Raw genomic sequence first — 20,784 nt, forward strand, 5'->3', positions numbered from 1 at the left:
GCTGGATCTCATCGAGGCATTTCCTCAACCTCCTTCCTCTCATGACCCGAGTTTATGTCAAGTCGACACACAAAACCACTTGGTACAATGCATATGGACGTATGTCTGGAAGAGGACCGAGGTGACAATTAGCAGGGCTAAGATCATGATGAGAAGAACTGATCAAGCGTGGCCGAGCGGAGGTCTGCTGTACGTGGATCTCCACACCCTCTTCATTTTTTGGGTTGTGTTTTCCAGAACACAGTTAGTTCAGTTCATGATGAATGAAAATCTGCCTTGATTTGACATCTATCCCCTTTGGCTAGGTAAAGCATACTACTTTGTCCCATCCTCCCCGCCCCCATGCTAGCCCATCCTCTCCCTTCTCCTCCCCACACTGGGGACCAAATCTAGAGCCTCAACATTGGAGCTCGGTGTTGCATGAGAAAGCGTAGTGACATCCGAGTCACAGAAAACTTGAGCTGCGGAGGGGGCATTTGGGTGCAAGGGCGTAGTATGAGTTGATGCCACAAAGAGGGGAAGGGCCCGAGTTCCACCTGCCTCGCTACTGGCAGAGCGTGTTTTGGAGCATAGCCAATGCTAAGACTCACCCACTTGTCCACATCGAGACTGCCTGGAAAGACAAAGCCTTTTTATTTGGTTTCCCTTGGTGTGGACTACCGACAAAGTGCTCCCATGACACACAATGAAGCCCTTCATTCTCAGGGGATCCGTGCAGGTTGAACATTTTTCTAAACAATGTTTTGGAAGTGTCACATAAAAACAACATTGCTTTTCTATTCAAATTAAAATGAGTTAGGAATAGTTAAATGAAGTAAAATACTAGTTTTATCTAGTAGATCGCTTTGCAAACAGGAATTTAAGAATTACTTTCCTAGAGAATACATGAAAGGGATATTACATAGTGCGGTGTCCTTTCCAGAATGTTGGAACTAGCTCGATTGTTGTTAACTATACATAGGACTGGACTTGTCTCTAAATGTCTCAAGGGTGGGGCCCTATGTTTTTCTGGTCCATTCCCAACGCTCAGGAATATTTGAAGTGCCGCAGCTCAGTTCTAGGGCCTGTGCATGCTCACTCGCCGCTCGACCATGGCACTACATACCTAGCACTTCAGGTTGGTAAAAAACCAAAGAACCTTATTTGTTGGTTGAAATTTTCTTTGTACGTCATTGAAGCTTATAGTAGTCAGTGGGAAAGGACCAATCTTGGTTGTTGTTAAATTACGAAATTCATTGTTAGGGTATGAAAGCATTTTTCTGTGGGTTCCAGGAACCCATGATTAGCGGCTGCTGTCTGTCTTAACATCTGCCTGTCCTGCTCTCTGCATCTGCGTCTTGGCCAGCAGTGTACTGTACACTTGGTTCCTGATTCTGGGAATCCAAGAGTCACCTTAGGAACCCCAGGCTCTTGAGTTAGCCTGGTAATAAGACTGTCCATATCTTTCTTGAATGTCTTTAGATTTATTTCTAGGCCATTGCTTTTATACAGCACTCACATCATTTACCTGAGGGACAACAGTGTCACTCTGAAGGACAGCTGTGTCTCTCTCCAAGGACAGCTGTGTCTCTCTCCAAGGACAGCTGTGTCTCTCTCCAAGGACAACTGTGTCTCTCTCCAAGGACAGCCGTGTCTCTCCCTGAAGGACATCAGTGTCTCTCTCCAAGGACATCAGTGTCTCTCTCCAAGGACAGCAGTGTCTCTCTCTGAAGGACATCAGTGTCTCTCTCTGAAGGACATCAGTGTCTCTCTCGGAAGGACATCAGTGTCTCTCTCTGAAGGACATCAGTGTCTCTCTCTGAAGGACATCAGTGTCTCTCCCTGAAGGACATCAGTGTCTCTCTCCAAGGACAACCGTGTCTCTCTCCAAGGACATCAGTGTCTCTCTCTGAAGGACAGCCGTGTCTCTCTCTGAAAGACATCAGTGTCTCTCTCTGAAGGACATCAGTGTCTCTCTCTGAAGGACATCAGTGTCTCTCCCTGAAGGACATCAGTGTCTCTCCCTGAAGGACATCAGTGTCTCTCTCTGAAGGACAGCAGTGTCTCTTTCCTGGTCACCCTGTCTCTGGTCTCTCACTGCCTCCAGTCCATCTGGCAGCAGCCACAGCAGTGTTCCTTTCCAAACACAATTGCTATCACATCTGTCACCTTAACCCCACCCCCTACAAGGTTGGTGTTTATACTTCTTATGTGGCACTACCTTGGGGTTTTGGCAACGCCTTTCTCCTATTTGCCTTATACACATATTTTTTGTGGACACTGGAGGTCTTTGTAGCTCAACAAACAGGTCTTCCTTTTGGCTTCCAAGTGTCCATATCTTATGCCTGTGGTATCTCCCTTTCATGGTCTTCTTGGCAGTTCTACCTTCTGCCTAAGTGGTTTTCCACAATGTCAGCACTTGGGGTGAGGCAACTGCTGGTGCCAGCTTGGTCTGGCATCATAGGCCACTTAACATCCTTGGTGCTAGGGTGCTGAAGGCCAGTAGCAACTCCTGTCCTCCTTCTCTTTCCTTACATCCCCAGCTCAGTCATTTTAAGAATCCCAAAAGTTCTCTACTCTCCTTTCTCAAGCCTTGCTATGTAGGCATGGCCATACCTCAGTGCCATTTGCATTCTTTATAATCCAGCTCAGGCTTCATGTTCTTGGAGGGCCATGCTCGGAATCTCCGCTATACTGATGAACCAGTGTGCGTCTGCTTTTAGGCTCTTACGGCTTCCACATCCACGCCAGGGCTTCATCTTCCCCCTTTCTCACACAGCTGCCCTTTCCTATAGAGCAGGACTCATCGTGGCATCTCCAGTGTCTGCTACACAATGGGAACTCAGTAAATATTTGTCGAGCAAGTGTGTGCTCATGGTATCCTCAGTGTTTGTCTATCCCTTTAGGTCACTATTTACCCATTTCACATGAGCATAGCCTTCCTTTCAAAGATGTTGGAAGGGACTGAAAGGGAGGGCCTTTATGCTTCTTTTACTAGTCAGTACAACTCACAGCAGTAATGATAACTGCTCGACTAAATGTTTAGAGGGCCATCACGTTTCTAAGGCTAACTCTCAATGCTTCTCATTTTGCTGGAAGGTTATTTCTAAATGTTAAAACATTGCTCTAGAATTTCTGCGGCGTTCATACTTTGTTTAGTGGTCTAGAAACAGGTGTAGTCATTAGTGTTTCCAGCTAAAGGATTTCTCACCTTTTAAGGGTGAGGGGAAAGTGCTTCTGTAGCCCTGTAATGAAGATATGGCGTCTGGGTGGGGGTCGGAAGCAAGAGGGCTGTCACACACAGTCAGAACTACAGCCTGAAGTACAGCCGAGAGGCTCAGAGGCGGTGTGGCTGTCTCTCCAGAGCATTCAGCGTTGATAATTTCTGAGAACTCCTACCTGGCTGAACACTCATGTAGGTAGCAGAGGTTACCCCATGAGTCTGCCCCCCAACTCTTTTCTCTGTTCCCCCCATCCCTTCTCTCTTTCTAGTCTCTTCAGCACTCTTTGGGTCAGTGTCGTAGAAATACAACTTGAGGTAAGGCCTTGCCCCACTTGAAGCCCTTTGGTGGCCTCTTACTGCCTCTTAAGGGGATTTTCAGCCAAAAGAATCTAAGTATTCTCTTGGACCTCAAAATCTTAAATTGAGGAATTAATTCCACAGGAGAAAACCAGTTTCATGGTTTAGATGTTACTTGGTTTTTGCTCATAAATAACATTCCTTACTTGGTTTACATATATTACTACCTCAGTGGATTCGAAAATCTTTTGCTATTTTAAAAATTCAAGTTCAGTTTTTTTAAAGTAAGTTTATTTTATTTACACGTATGAATGTTTTGCCTGCATGTGTGCCTGGGTACAACATGCATGCCTTGTGCCCACAGAGGTCAGAAGAAGGAGTCGGATCCTCTGGTTGTGAGCTGCCATGTGAGTACAGGAAGTTAAACCTGGGGCTTCTGGAAGAGCAGCAAGTACTGAGCCATCTATCCATGCAGCCTCTTAAATTCATTCTCAAAAGATGAAGCTTTGCTCCCATACAAAATGATTAAACAAAATGTAGCGAGCAGTAAAAAATTCTAATAATATTTAAATAATGACAAGAAACAGCACAGGGAAGTGTGTGTGTGTGTGTGTGAGAGAGAGAGAGAGAGAGAGAAAGAGAGAAAGAGAGAGAGAGAGAGAGAGAGAGAGAGAGAGAGAGAGAGAGAGAGAGAGAGAAGAGAGTGCTAGTTTAGCTACCACAAAAAGGAGAAAACTGATATTACGATGCATTCTCTCTGGTAAGATTGTTTTACTTGGAATTTTGATTGAGACAGTTATGCATTCCCACGCATCTGTCAGAAACAATGAGAGGTCTTTTGTATAGGCTGCTCGATTTCGTTGCAGGCCAGTGGCTCACAAATCTATATTATTAGTATCTTAATCGGTGGCTGGAGGGATGGCCCAATATTGAGCACTTGTTCTTCTCACAGAGGACCTGAGTTCAGTTCCCAGCGCCCATGTCAGCTGGCTCACAACCTCCTGTAACTCCGGCTCCAGAGGAATTTGATGCCCTCTCCTGGCCTCCACAGGCACTGTACTCAGCTTCTCTCTCTCCAGGCTGTCCATTTTTCTTCCATGAGTCAGCGTGTGTTTTCAGTGTCTATGCTGTTTCATTTTGTCACCTGTGTAAGTTCATATGCCCACTATCATGTAAGACATTGAGTGGTTATAAAACTTCAACTGTGTTTTCCTCTTCTGTAGTCATAATTACCTTCCTATATCTTCATCTCAACTGCTGTTTTTATCTCCCAGTAACCACCGATCTGTCACCATCTGAATGACATTTTTTCTTTGACAAAATATTGTATATAGATTGTATTATCTACCACTTTTGGGGGTTGGGCATTTACTGCTCACTATAACTTCCTGAAAATTTTAAGGTCTTATTTGCATTACTATTGATTGTCTATCTGTGTGGAGGGACACACACAGTACAGGTGGTTATGGGTGCAAGAGGCGTCAGGTCCTTCTGGAGCCAGGGTTAGAGGCAGCTGTGAGCTGCCTGACAGGGTGCTGGAAAGTGGATCAGGCTCTCGGTTAGACCAAGTGCTCCCGATTGCTAAGCCATTTCTCTAGCCTCGCTTCCTGAAGCTTTATCCATGCCACCACTGTCCACTTTGTATTGGCAAATGATGTATAGTTCCTTTGCATGGGTATGTATTGGCCTAGGAGTTACCTAGGAGTTCAAGTCTTACAGAGATGCATTGCATTAGCATATAACCCATATGACCCCTCCCATATAGTTTAACCCATCTCTAGATTACTTATAATACCTAAAACCGTATCAACATGAGGCAAGTAATACTTTATTGTCTGGGAACAAGTTTAGAAGTTGAGTCTATATGCAACCCTTATTAGCCCACCTGCATATTCAGTCTGTGTTTGTCAGGATGCATGAATGCAGAGCCCACAGGAACGAAGAGGCCCACTCCTTGTTTGTGTGGTGTGTATGTGGAGCTGTTCTAAGCTGAACTATCATGCCGTGGAAGGACTTCTGGGATCATCTAATTCAAGGCTGTTATAAACAGGGCTGCTGTGAAATATCTGGGTTCTTGTGTGGATGTGAATTTGTACTTCTCCGTTAGTGCCCTTGCTGATGACACTTCTGAGCTTAGGTTTTCGGAATCCCCCGATGTCTTTCCTCATTGCCTGTACCCTTTCCTATCCCACCGGCAATGCGGTCTGGTTTTCCTATCCTCCCCAGGGCATGCACTCTTTTTGTTTGTCATTCATGTTGAATGACAGGTGCTGATCTCACTGTGGTTTGAATCTCCATGTGCCTAGTGGCTAATGATGTTGAGCATCTCGCCATGTGTTTATTGCCATCTGTGTACTCTCTGCAAGTAAAATGTTAATCTCTGTCCTTTGCGTATTTGCCAGTGAGGTTGTTTGAAAGTTCCTTGTTGGGTCTGTGGCAAATATCTTTCCCTAGCCCATACTACATCCATTTAGTCTCCTAACATGAATTTTCGTCTTTTTTTCCCAGTTCTAATGGACCACTGAGAACCCATTGTAAGCTTTAAACTCTTGCCAGAAAATACACATAAACAAAATTTTACATGAATTTCATGAAGTTCATGTCCCTATAAAGTCTATCCATAGACCGTACGTTACAAACTCATGGCTTAATTAACATATTAATTTCTAGAAATTCCACATTAGACCTCAGGAAAAGTCACCTTCCTCTTCACCAAGGTAAAAATGGAGGTCCTTTAGCTTGTAAAATGAGAGAGAGCCACAGCAAGCTGCCTAGCAAGGCTTCATGTCGCGCTTACCTCACGTTTCCTCTCACAGGGATGTGTCTTTTGTCTTCTCTTTCTCTAGGTTGATTCTTTGCATTTTGTAGACAGAACTGTTAAATAAACAAAACAGTCTTTCTCACTGAATCCAAACTTTCAAACATCAGCAAATGGATGAGCTTTGGGTGGCCCTGCCTGCCAGTTTTAGTTTTAGCATCTGGCTGCGATCTGAGGATTCTCTTGTCTCTTCATGCTGGCTTCCCGCCATCCCCTTCTTCCAGTCACCGGTCCCATTTCTGATACCTTCCTGCCTCATCCTATCATGGGGATTGAGCTGTGACACCTTGACAGGCATAGTGCCTTACATGTGTTAGTGTCTCTCCCAGGACAGGCTACAGAGTGCTTTACCCAGAGTCCATCCATGACAGTGGTTGACGGTGAGCATTCAAGAGGAACTTCGGAGAGTTCTTGCTAAGGAGGGAATTGAAGTGTTGAAAGGTTGCGTCTTCCTCAGGATGCTTGGATGATAATTGAGCTTTGTGTTGACTATAAACAGCACACCGAGACTCCCAGAATCAGTGAAAGTTCAGTGGATTTGGAAAAAGCTTTTAAAGGGCTTAATCACTGTGCCTATGTGCAAATAAATCCTGAGAAATACAAATGAGTGTGACAGGCTTGGCGGAACATTCTGTTAGCGGCCAACTCCTGCTCTTCTTTGTACTTTATAAACATCCTCTAATTTAGGCTGCACTATTTCAGACTGACTGGCTCTCCTTCTTCCCCTACCATCTCCACCCCTCCCACTAGTTTGCATTAACGAGAGCCTATTGAAGAGTTACTGTGTTGTTCCTTTAATCCTCAGACACATCCTTAGCGATCATGAAATAGTCTAATTTTTCTCTTGCAACTGCTGAGACTTGCATGACTCAGATCAGTCTAATCTGAGACAGGTTTATATAGTCAGCATTGTCTATTCGGTAGTAGCTTCATGCCCAAATGCTCTTTTCTTACGCATTTCCATTGTGCTGGCATCAAAGGCTGTCTCAGGGACTTGGCCTTATAGCCCAGAGTACACTGTTCGTCCCTTCTCCACTAGCGTCACAGTTGAGTTGGGTACTGTGCTCAAGCTCTGCCATTTGCTGTGGGATCTAAAAAGCTGCCATTTTTCATTTTTGATTTTTTGCTAACCCAAAGACTGATCTGAAATGAACACACGTGTGTGTGTGTGTGTGTGTGTGTGTGTGTGTGTGTGTGTGTGTGTAGGACTGAGGATGGTGCATGCATACTTCTACCTAAAGTGATTGATTGCACATCATGAAATCTGTGCTGCCATATTTAATTTTCTAAGCATGTTTATGGCTGTCATTTGGTTGGACACACTAACTTTTATTCCTTTTGCATTAAAATGATTAGGGTTGAAGCAGCTGGCTTATGATTTTTCTGTATTACGTGTCAGTGGGTCTGAGCTACCACACGCTCGTTGATAAATTGCTTCATGTATAAAACTTAAACAGTTCCCCAATGATGCTTTTCTCAACTTTATAAAAAAATGTATGCCTTAAAGCCTTTTGAGTTTTAAACTGATTTATATTTTATTATAGCATTCGCAAATCACAGGTAGACCAAAAACAAAAAACAAACCAAACCACATGAACGACCAAAAGCTTGTTGCTTTGCAGAAGTATAATATCTTAAGTGGAGGGGAGGGGCAGAGGAAAAGGGGGAGGCCACCACTTATTGGGCACATAACTTTGTAAGTTTAGTGTAGAATATTTTAATGTTTAAGCTTTCGTTTCCCGTATATTCTTCTTCAGGCTGCCGTGTTTATAAAGTATCTAGCCCAGGGTCTGCTATAACGTTAACTTTCTCAGTATAGTTCCTCATATTTGTAGTGGCCGTGGCCAAGAGTTTTGTAAAAGGAATGGAAGGCGTTGATGATGATGATGATGTTCAAAGACAAAGTAAAAGATCTAGCTCTGAGGGGTGGGGTGTTGCAGACCTTTGTAGCAGGTTTGAGAGAGAGGTGGGTGAGCTTTGTGAGTCAGAGGTCAGCCTGGTCTATAGAGTGAACTCCAGGCAGGGCTAAATGGTGAAACCCTGTCTCTAAGCAAACAGACAGACAGACAACACTCCCACCCTAAGACATCCCCACACCCAAACAATGAAGTCATGACTTCACATCCATGTGTATTTCATTTGGAGGACAAGATTAGAAACCTGGAATTTCATGAAGTGGGGAACTGATTTTCTCCTTGCAAACTGAATGCTATGTTTACTTCCTTTCCTACTTTACAAAATTAGCTTACTTACAGTGGACTGCTAATTTTCTTTAGAGTTAAGGGGCAGTCAAAGACTTTCGGATATTAACCATTTGCTGTAATGTGAGCCTATTTAGTATCTCATTAGTAACATTTGTTTCTGCTTCTGGAGACAAACTTGAAAACAAATGCTGTGGACTAGAGTCCAAACCATCCTTTGGTCTTCGGGAGAGTTTTGGAAATATTTTGGCATTTACTTTCCCAAAAATGTTTTAGAAAATGTGGTCTAATTTTTTTCTTTTTTCTTTTCTTTTTTTTAAGGATTTGAGCATGAACCATGTAGACGTCACAGGAGGGCGTCAGGCCTTGGGAACAGGGCAGGAGCTGGAACAGGACATTTGTACAGGGAGATGCTAAAGGCCAAGCGCAGCTACAGTTGGCTTGGCAAAATACAGACTTGCTTGATTGCTAAGCTTGGTGTAGAAGAGTGGTTCTCGACTGTGGGTTGTGACGCCCTTGAGGGTAGAACGACCCTTTTTCAAGGGTCACTTAAGACCACTGGAAAGCACAGATATTTACATTATGATTCATAACAATAGCAAAATTAAAGTTATGAAGTAGCAATGAAAATAATTTTAGGGTTGAGGGGAGTTCGCCACAACATGAGGAACTGTATTAAAGGGTCGCAGTGTTAGGGAGGCTGAGAAAGACTGCTATAGAAGGAGACCCAGCTTAGTTAGCCAGGCGAGAGCAGGACTCAGAGCCTCTCCCCACGAACGAGGAGTTCACCTGAAGAAAACCCGAAGGGAAATAAACTTTAAAAATATTACCCAGTTTGAAGTTTGACAGTTGAATTAGGTGGATCGTATTTTTTTTTCCAAATTATTTTCTCTACAACTCATTTAGGGAATACAGTAGACGTTTTGAAAGCATTTGGAATGAAGAAGGAGACTCTGTTATTTCTTTCAAAATTCATGTGATGTCTATTTGAACCAGTTTCAGGACTGGGGAGATGGTTCTGTGTGTGAGGCACTTGCTGCCCAAGCATAGTGACATGAATTTGAATCCCAGACCCCACATGGTCCAAGAGCTCCTTTAGGGAGGTGGGAAGAGACAAAGAGAGTCCCCAGAAACCCACTTGTCCACTGTTCTGGCATATGCAGTAAAACACACACACACACACACACACACACACACACACACACACAGACCCTGCCTTAAACAAGGTGGAAGGTGGAGACCAACATGTGAAGTTGTCCTGTGACCTTTGTTTGTGCATCATGGTGTGTGTGCAAACTTATTCATACACTCAAGTGTTCATACAGTCACACACCACATACACACAAATATAAAAAAAAACAGTTTAGTGTCTACTGTAGCAAGAGCCAGGCATTTAAGCTAAGGCATTTGCAAAATATTAAAACCTTCAAGGAAACCCATCTTTTAAAAAATAATGTCACACATTTTGGTTTAAGATTATTTTACTTAAGGAGTCAAAGAGGGTTAATCCGGAAAATGTATTTAGTGTTAATCAGAGTGGCTTTTAAATGGGTACACTGAATAGCAAGAAGTTGAGCTGGCAGAAATAAGATACGCATTTTCAAACAGAAGGTAGAAAATCAGTAACATGTTGTCAGGGCCTAGATGGTTCTGCTGAGATCAAAGCTGAGGCAGCTCTGTCTCCCATAGCCTCACGTAGACAGACATGTGGAGAAAACAGGTCCCTCACAGTGCCAGGCCAAGGTGCACCTCACCCTGGGTGCAGATCACATGTACCCACCACCTCACCCTGGGTGCAGGTCACATGTACCCACTATCTCACCCCAGAGTGCAGATCACATGTACCCACCACCTCGTCCTGGGTGCAGGTCACATGTACCCACCACCTCGCCCTGGGTGCAGGTCACATGCACCCACTATCTCACCCCAGAGTGCATAGCACATGTACCCACCACCTCGTCCTGGGTGCAGGTCACATGTAGCCACTATCTCACCCCGGAGTGCAGATCACATGTACCCACCACCTCGCCCTGGATGCAGGTCACATGTACCCACTATCTCACCGTGGGGTCAGATCACACGCACCCACCACATCACTCTGGGTGCAGATCACATGCAGTGGAGAACTGCATCTTACCTCCATCAGCCGTACCCACCTGGACTATGTGAAAGCAAGCTGCTAGGAAGTCCTGACCAATGGGGAAAGCCTGTTTTTTTAGAAGTAGATTTTCAAAATGCTAATATGTACTCAAGTTAGCATGTATTGTACTTAATGTGTTTATGTGCTTGCTTACACACCACGTCAACACAACGGTGCGTATTCTATAGCCTGTGTAAAAATGAAAAGAGTTATCAGGATTAAACGTGTTAGTGAAGTTTCTGTATTAACCTTGTTTATTCCCTAAGAATCATCAGTGTGAAACAGCCGGATGCTCTGAGTCCTTTGTTTCTTTCTCATTGCTGTCTACTTTGAAACAGGTTTGAAGTGTTTGATGATGAGAAGATAGTTCCTTGTGTAGAGTTTTGCTAAGACTTTCTGTGCTCGCTGCCCTGAGACTGAGAGACTTAGGTTCTGGTCCTAGCCCCCAGTTCTGTGAGGGTTGGTCAAGAAATGCTCACCTTTCCTGATAGCTGTCTTTCCTTCTGCAAACTCACCAGCAGGTATTGTATAAATCAAACAAACAAAATGTGAAAGCTAGGAAATGCTCCTCTTGGAAGCTTTAATAAAGCTTTAATCTATTTAAAAATTAGATTAATAAAGATTTAATCTATTTTTTCCAAATATTTATGAAGTGCATGCAGATTTGAGGGCTACCAAAAATGCAAACTTAAAGCACACTTTGTGCCAAACTCTACAAACTGTGGGCATGTGTACAAACACTCCTCTTATTTTTGAGATTTTAATATAACTACATCATTTCTCCCTTTACTTTCCTCCCTCCAGACCCTCCCACATTCCTCTTGTTCTTTCTCAATGTCACTGTGTCTTTTTAAATTAATTATATATATTATCCTTAAATACGACCTACTCATTCTGTATAATGGTACTTGTGTGTATGTTTTCGGGGCTAACTGTTTGGTATTAAATACCCAGTTGGTGTGCTCTTCCCTGAGGAAGACTTTCTCCCAGTCTCAGCATCCCTTAGTTGCCTGTAGCTCTTTGTGTAGGGTTGAGGCCTCGTGATCCCTGGCCACCATGGGATGTCTATTGCTGTTGTCTTTGCTCAGCTCATGTTTAGGCCACCATGTTGGTGAGACCATTTGTACTTCTGACATTGTGTCTAGGAGACACAATCCTCCAGCAACCCCTCTGATTTTCTGGCTTTTTAAAATTTTTCTACCCCCTCGTTTGCAATGTTTCCCAAGCCTTAGTTAGGTGCAAGAGTTGCTCTGTAGATGTATTCCCAGGGACTGGGCTCCGCAAGTCTGCATTCTGATTGGTTATAGCTCTCTGTAATGGTCTTTGTCTGTTGCAAAGGGGTGTTTCCTTTACGAGAGGGTAGGACTACACGTCTGTGGATATAAAGACAAATATTTAGAATATATTAGGGATCATGCTGGTTTAGCAATGTGGCAGTTGTCGGTTCTTCTCCAAGATCCATGACTTCTCAGTAACCCTTAGTGTTATTGTACCAGTTAGCTGTTGTGGCTCATGGTGTCATAGCTAGGCAGAACGGCTGGTGGTTGGTCCCCTCCTTTGGAAGTTTACATGGCACTCTCTGGTATCAGGAAAGTTGGTCCTCAGGGGGGAGGCTTTCAGGTCAGTTCCCACTCAGAGGCTCTGAGCCCTGTGTCAGAAGTACATGGTGCCTTCAGCAATAGGGACATAATTTCCACCTCTTGGGGGTAAGCAAAGGGCAACAGCAGTAGGCTTTATGTTTTGGGAGTCCCTTAGACAGCCTTGGTCAACGATTCATAAGAGGGCCTCTCATGTTTGGTGTGGGGGTCCCCACTCCACAGAGTGGGGGGAAAGATTAGTCAGGTGGCATCAGATAAATAAATGATGGCTAAGGTCCTAAGTCTTTTGCATGTTCTAAACAATACTTGACAATATTACTGTAAAGAGTTAGCAGTGGACATCTGTGGTGGCACAGGACGTAGAGGTGGGTCCTTCAGTGGTCTTTGACTCTTGTCAGGAGTTATGCCTCGCTAAGAATATGTGAATATTTATACACAGGCTTATGTGTACCATAGGCTTTTAAAGGTAGGTAGTTAATAGTATGATTCTGCATGACTTTCTCAGACATTCTTACTAGTATTTTGCCCTCCTCCCTCCTCCCTCTATGTTTCCCCTACTATTTCCTAGTTAGAATTCTCCCTTTTCCCTCATTTCTCTAATCAGGTCACTTGCACCCTCTCTATGGTTCTTCTCTCTAGTTGTCCCCTATATCCCTAACATGCTAACAGTCTTCCTTTAGTTTCTTAGTTTCTGTCGTCACTCAGGATGTGGTCTTACTTCTGAGGATTTGGAGCTAGGAGCCTCTGATGAGAGAGACATGTGATGTTTGTCTTTCTGAGTCTGGGCCACCTCACTTAATATGATCTTTTCTAGTTCCATCCATGTACTGGGCTAAACCCTGGAGGAGAAGGATGAGGCCCAAACTATCCTTTCCAAAATGTCCTTACTGTGACAACTACTGTCTGCAGCCTTTGGAATGCATCTTCTTTTTTTTTTTTTCCACTTACTAGAGCACTACGTTTTTCTGGAAGGGACAGGTCATTTCAGTTTGCTGCCCCTCCTCCCAAAGAAAATGCTAACACAAACAGATACTTCCCACCTCAGAAAGTTTGGAATTCCTCTGTATTTATAAATATGTAATATATGTTTAAGTTTGATAACTTTAGAAAGTATGCTGCCACCATAGAGCCCATGGCTCTCAATGTGGTAATGGCTTTTATGAGTACTTCCTGTAGAAGTTGTAATGATTTGACCACATTGAAACACTTCTGTGAAATGAGCTGTTCTGACTGGCTGCAGGTCTACACACCTTTGGCTTCAAGTTCTTCATTATAGCATCTCGCTCAAATGACAAAGGGAATGGATCTCAGGTGCGGCACATTTTAGACTCAGCAGGGGCTGTGAAGGTTGCTCATTTGGTTATGAGGATGGCTCGTATGACCGTCAGGATGGATCATTGGCTAGGAGCAGTTGCTATGTAAGCATTAGGACCTGAATTTGACTACTTAACGCTCACATAAAGAGTTAGGCATGGCCACCTGTGCCTGTAATCCCAGGCAAATCCTGGGAGCTCTCTGGCCAGCCTAAAGGCAAGCTTCCAGTTCAGTAAGGGACTGTCTGAAAGGGATGAGGTCGAGAGTGATGGAGGGTGACACTGGAAGTCTCCCTCTGGCCTCTGCACCTGCACATACACGTGCATGTCTTCCTACATCCCCAGAACCAAACAAACACCTTTGTCAGAGCTGCTGTCTTATTCATGGCTAGTTTTATTATCATTAACAGTTTTTGTTGTTAAAGAAGCAATTTGCTTTTCAGAATATATCTTCACATTGTCACCAAAAACAGTTCTATGGTTCTTTTGGTATACATGTATTTTAAAACATATTTTAAAAGGTATTCCATGAGAGGCACAGAGGTCCTTGCACTCCCAGGTACACGCTAAGGGAACCTGAAATGTTAAACATGCAGGGTTGGGTTGTCTCTTCAAAGGGAGAAAGATGTTTTCTGCCCAGAAGGCCAGGAATAGATGTGGTTATAACCTGGTGACCATCCTCCCCAAGACTGTTACCATGAGCTTGGTTTTCTTAGTCTGTCGGTAGAACCCATTTTTATGGAAGATGCCGCATGTTCTTTGCAAAGAGTTTCAGTGTAGTCATGTCTTAAACTTTATTGTGCACACAGAATTGAGTGAATTATCACCAGGAAAATTTTCTTACCAAATTGTGCTGCACCTAAATTTGCCTAAATAAACTATTCGGGTTCAGACACACAAAGTTTGAACCAACACTGACTACTGAGTCATGTCGAATAGGATAGTGGATTAATACTCTGCTGGCCATAATGATTGCACGTGCATGTGTGCACACCCACCTACCCACCCCCTGTGTTCGCATGCAATATTTTTGACATATTCATAAATATGCACAATGTATTTTGAATATTGATCATAATTACGTCCATGCCTATCTCTTCACATACCCCTTAGACTACTTCCTTTTTGGTGTATTTTATAAAACAGACAAAATCCACCCATGTGCTGTGATGTATGTCTGTAATGGAAGCACTTAGGAGGCAAAGTCAAGAGGATGAGTTCAAGGCCAGCGTGGGCTCATAACTAAGACTCTGTCTCACAAACCAGGACAGGAATATAATTCTGTGTCAGTGTGCTTGCTTAGAATGCCCAGAGTCTTGAGTTTGGTTCCTGTTTTTTTTTTTTTAAATCTAGAAGATAAATCTGGGTTTTGGAAAACACCAATTTTTTTTTTAAAAAATGTATTTCTTTCAATTTTTGATATTTTAATTATATCATTTCTCCCTTCCTCTCTCCAAAACTATCTCATATAGTCCTCTTTTCTCTCATTCAAATTAATGCCCTTTTTCCATTAAATTTTGTTATATACATATATTTTCATATATACATAAATGCAACCTGCTCAGCCTGTATACTGTTACTTTTTTTTTAAAGACAGTGTCCATCTATGTAGTCCTGGCTGTCCTAGAACTCACTGTGTAGTCTAGGTTAGCCTGGAACTCAGAGATCTGCCTACTTCTGCCTCCCAAGTGCTGAGATTAAAGGTCTGGGGCACCACACCTGGCTTGTATAATGCTACTTATATGTATGTGTTCAGGACTGACTATTTGATATTACACAAGCAGCTGGGGTGCTCCTTCCTGAGGAAGCCTGTTTCTCCTGCTGTCGGCATTCCTTAGTTGCCTGTAGTTCTTTGTATAAGGGGAAAATACCTATATTTCACCTAAGAGTGTAGTAAAACTTCCATTTAATTTATTTTGATAAATGTGCCGGAAACAGTTTTACTCATGAAACAAAACACATTTTAGTTTTTTTATTGTTTATGCTATTTAAATCACTCAGGTACCATGATAACGCATTTCTTTTGATGTTAAGTAGAAATCAAGTTTCACCCTCACCTTCGGTAGAGATTGCATATGGCTTACCTGTGAGCTCTGCAAGGTCAAGAGCCGCTGCTGTCCTGATGCACAGAAGACATAGTGCAAGTCAGGGTCAGTCCTAATGCCCATGAATCCAGCTTTCAAAGCCTGTCTTGATGATTGGCTGTTTGGCCAGGCTGTGGTGGCACTGGCCTTTAATCCCAGCACTTGGAAGGCAGAGGTAGGTGGGTCTCTGAGTTCAAAGCCTGCCTGGTCTACAGAGCAACAGCCTGGGCTACCCAGAGAAACCCTGTCTCAGAAAACCACCACCAACAACAAAAAGATAATTTGGAGTTTGGAGTCCTCCTTTTGTCAGGGCCCTTGAGTTGCACATTATTTTGATTTTCTGCTAGGAACTGATGAACAGTTTCTATTAGGAATTCATACTAAGCCTATTCTGTTATTTTCTAGTTAGTATTATCTTTCATGGGATGTCTTTCCCAGACTCTGGAAGCCACTGGTCTAGCTTGGGAAGTTAGTTTTGCCAGAAGTAGATTATCATCCAGGAGCCCACTCGGCTGGGTTTACACAAGGCTGCACAGGGCATGCTGGGTTGAGAACAGGGCTAAGAAACATCCTGTAGTCCATCCTTGGCTTGCCCCTCATCACGATGGCTGTCTCTCACCATGACTCATGTGTCTTAACCTGAGAGATTTCTATGTTAGAATGTGTATGAAGAATTAGGATGTTTAATTTGGGTGCCTTTAGACAAAATAAATAAAATAGAGCTTTTCATATTCTTCCTTGCCAGTGTACCCTCCTTGAATTAGTATACTAAATGTCACCATTCAGACTGCAATATCCCCCCTTCCTGGAGCTCCCCAGAGCTGTAAGAGTGGAGCTGTGGTCCAAAGCCCAGAGCCAGTGAACAGAACCTAGAGTTGGCAATGGGCAGTGGTGCAGCTTCGGGGTGAGGGAGACGGTGATGATGCCCCTTGTCTGTCCTCTTCAGAATTTTCGTGTGATCCATTTTGTACTTTGCCCAGCTTTTAATTGTCTTTGTTCAGCTGAAGCGTCTGGGGCTGCGCCACCTTCCCTCCCCTTTGGTGGACCACAGAAAATGGTCAGTGAATAATGGTGGGTCTTTGATTAATCAGAAAGCCAGCATCTAGGTGCTATTTTGAGACCGTTTTTATTTTGTGTGTGCGTGAGCATGTGCGTGTGCATGTGTGTGTGCTCAGCTTGGGAGTATTAAGCACACTATTATTCTCCATTTCCATTATCCTTTGCAGGACAGCGTTCACTGTGTAAAACCTGAAACTCGGCATCTATTAAGTCCATTAAGCAAAACACTCTCGCCTCCTTGCTCATGGAAACCACCTTTGACTCTTGCTATCCTGTATTACTGGAATCATGGGGCATTGCTCTTTCTGTTTGGCTCATCTTGTTGGGGACGAGCTGCTGGGAGTCATCCAGGCTGTGGCATGTGTCCTTCCTTTTTCAGGTGGAATGACATTCCATTGTATGGACACACCACAGTTCATTTGTCCACCTGTCTGCTCATAGACACCCCTGTGCACTGTTTTTTAAAGAGATAGGCACCGGCAGATGGAGCTTCGGGCAACTGGTAGAAAAGTTGGTTAGCTTGCTGGTGGGCTGCACCCCATTGCAATTCGGTGGGCAGAATCTTTAGCCTCTGCGTCAGAGAGTCAAGCATGGTCTTATGCTCTCTGTGTTATCTGGGCAAAAGTAGATTGAGACCTTATAGCAGCCTGTGAGACAAGGGTGAGTTAAGACGAAGTTTTCCTAATGCTTGTGTTGTGCTTCTGGCTTTTGGAAATACTCCCAATTCTGGGATAGTCAGTGGAGTATTTGAAGTGATGGGATTTACGTATGTGTAGAAACTAATCTGAAGTAATAAAGGTGAGACTATATGTGTATGTAGGTATGCATGCATATACATCATATATATGTCATTACAGACACATAATTGGAATATTTTTTGCAGTTACTTCTTATTTTGCCTCAGGTACATACTGTATGTAACTTATGTCTTTGTGTTATGGTGAGATATATATATATAAGATCTATCATTTGTTCCGTTTGGAACGTGTGATTCAACTGCATTAAGCACATTTGCACTGTGTAATATCACGGTCATCCATCTTCAGGACTGTGTTTTTATAAAAGTCGTGCATCTACTGAACAGCAATTCCAGGCCTTGGTAACTTGTCTTCTGCTTTCTATCTCTATGAATTTACTCATTTAGACACGTCATATAAGTGGAATGACAACGGTATTTTTTCTTTTGCAATTGGCTTGTTTGTCTTCGCACACAATCCTTCAGTCCCCTTCATGTTGCAGCATGTGGAAGAAGATGATTCTATTGCATCACGTCTTCTGCATTTTGATTGTCTGTGGACAGGCTACTGGGTGTTCAGGTTGCTTCCCCACTTTGACTCTTGTGAATAGAATTGCTGACTCCTTTGAGTCCATTTTCAATTCTTTTGTGTATACTCTTAGATATCAAATTACTGAGCGTATGTTTAAGTTTTTGAAAAGCTGCCTTTCTGTTTTCTTGGGGAGAATAATTTTGTATAACAGAATGACTCTTTTCTATATTCCTTCTTAAAAGGGGAGGTTGGGAATGGACTCCAGGCCTTGGTATAGGCGAGGCATGTGCTCCATCCCTGATCTACAACGCTGGTCATCAGACGTGTGTGTGTGTGCGCGCACACACGCACACACACACACACACACACATGCACATATAATCTCTGTAGCTTTCTTAATTATTGTACTCCTTCCTCCCTAATGTTGACACTGAAACGTGGGCCCCAGAGGACCCTGAGGGCTGGTGACAGGCTTCCCGCCATAACGCTTGTCTTGTTTCCATTACAGATGCAGGAGCCATGGAGTTGAGCTGCAACGAAGTGCCTCTTTACGTAAGTCCCTGAGGATTTAGGTCCAAGTGGCCTTTTCCTAATTTCAAACCTGTGAATGAAGACAGGGAGAATGTTTTACTTACTATGGAGTGGAGGCTTTTTCAGAACACACACAGCATTACCATCTAAATTATGTTTTTGTATTGCTTTTTAAAATGGCCTAGCTTCTCTTTCCAAAATCTAGAGTTCTAACTATCTTTCACTCAGTACTTGTTGAAAAGCTACATGATTTCCAACTCATTTGGTTTACTTTTAGGAGGAATTTTCAGGCACTTTGTTTCGTGGTAATTTTCTGATAATAGCAAGTGTGCCTTGGAGACTTGCCTTTTTTATTTTTTTAAATTTTGAAGGTATGCCTTGCTGATAGTGGTTTTAGCTTTGAACATGAAATAGAAACTTAGAGAGCAAGTGTAAGATGTGTGTGGAAGTGGCAGGCAGGGAACAGACGTTTTCCATATGCTTCTGGCTTATTTCTGAGAATGGTAGCTATACAATCTAAACCAATCGTCTCCTTGCTCACAAAATGACACCCTCTCTGCCTCCTTCCTCGGAGAGATGGGCGTGGGCAGAGGATATGGGTGTGTATGTGGATGAAATTGTGGTTTGGAGCAGGATACTAAGGAGCCAGAAAAATTTAATCAGAAACCTCAATTAATAAAAATATTGATATATTCATCTACCACCTACACCTCACTGCTCAGCTAGTACACCCTCCTACCTTCTCTCGTTTCTCTCTCCCTTCCGCACACACTACATAGACCACAGTATTCCCTGGAAGATGACACAGTAATAAAATGAATGGATTTCCGACTACTGAGTTACTCTAGGGTCTGTAGTTTTCTCTCCAGATTGTGATGTGCAGGTTATTAAATATCCCCTGGGTCCTGCTATAATTAAATAATCTTTTTTTTTTTAAAAAAAGATAAGCCCAAGACCAAACTGAAAACCTCCCCAGCCTCCTTGCTGCTGACCACGTGACTTCTTTCCTCCACTGATCTCATCTTCTCCCTCTTCATCCCCAAACAGACAAATTCCAAGCTGAATCATGTTATGCAATCACAGAATCTGGTTCTTGCCATTCTCCTGCTGTAGCTACCATGAACATAGCTCTGGCCAGGACAGAGCAGGAGAAGAACTAATACACTTGTCTGAGGGACAAGATGTCTAATTGACCCAAGTAAGCATTCACTTAGAGAACTCTTTCGAATTGTTAAAAGTATACTAATGAAAACACAAGAAAATGCCAAGTAGGATTAAGAAAATAAGTCACAGCCTTACTAAAAAAAAAAAGAGTATAGTTTTTGTATTAAAATGTTACTGTGCCCTCAGTTCTAAGGTATGATTTTCTCCCCCTTTTATTTCAGAAGCTCCATCCTGGCCTTCACTCTGTCTTGGCAGATTCTCTCCCTCTGTATCTGTGATCTTGGTCACAGTGGTTTAAATTATTGTCATTTCAGTGCATGCTGCATGAAATAATTGATCCCAAAATTATTTCATTCTGAGCTGCCTTTAGGAGACAAAGCTGTTGTGTGCACAGAAAGACACAGAAAGATCTCTGTGATACACGATAAAATATGTGCATAAATTAATTTAGAAGAACTCATTTGATGACTGTAGTTCTATGTAACAAAACATGGCATTTTTCGCGAACTATAAAATGCATATTGTAACTAATGGTATCCTAGATTAGAGGTAGTACGTTAAATATGTTTAAAATGGCCGACTCTTCCTAGCTCTGTCTATAATTACACATCTATGCTGTGTCCTGCCATTTTTCACTTAATATTTTATGTCAGAATCATTGCAGACTGGCTACTTGGCCTCACTAAGAAGCCAGTAGCATATGTTTCAATGGAAACTATGGTTAAACTAAGTCCCAGCAAATGTGCAAAATGCATGGATATAGACATAGAACCTGTGCTACAGTTCGTTCCTGTATCCCGGGGGAGCGTCTCATCCCTGGTCTCTCATCGGATGTTTGTAAATACAGTTATCATAAATGTTTGGAGGAAAAATTGTATCTGTTTTGAACATATGAAGAGCCTTTGCTTGCCATTGTTCCCTGCAAAATAAAGCATAGCCTTTATCTCCATAGTGTTTGTGTTAAATTAGTAATTAAAAATAATCTAGAGAAGATTAAAATCACCCGGGAGGATGTGTGGGGGCACATGCAAATGCTCAAGAGCGATGCTACTTTATGTGAAGTGTTGAGCATCTGTGGATTTGGGAATCTACAATGGATCCTGGAACCA

The 20,784-nt window shown here is 42.9% G+C and overlaps 1 protein-coding gene across 2 annotated transcripts in view; it reads left to right on the top strand.

Annotated features, from left to right (window-relative positions):
* Positions 1 to 20,784, top strand: part of Arhgef28 (Rho guanine nucleotide exchange factor 28) — a 290,004-nt gene that overhangs the window by 37,382 nt on the left and 231,838 nt on the right. For both annotated transcript variants that reach the window (XM_075976247.1, XM_075976246.1), the window contains exon 2: positions 18,489 to 18,532. In XM_075976247.1, the coding sequence (XP_075832362.1) occupies positions 18,489 to 18,532 (44 nt within the window). The remainder of the gene's footprint in view (positions 1 to 18,488; positions 18,533 to 20,784) is intronic.

The sequence above is a fragment of the Microtus pennsylvanicus genome, chromosome 6 (genome assembly GCF_037038515.1).
Source record: "Microtus pennsylvanicus isolate mMicPen1 chromosome 6, mMicPen1.hap1, whole genome shotgun sequence".
NCBI lineage: Eukaryota > Metazoa > Chordata > Mammalia > Rodentia > Cricetidae > Microtus > Microtus pennsylvanicus.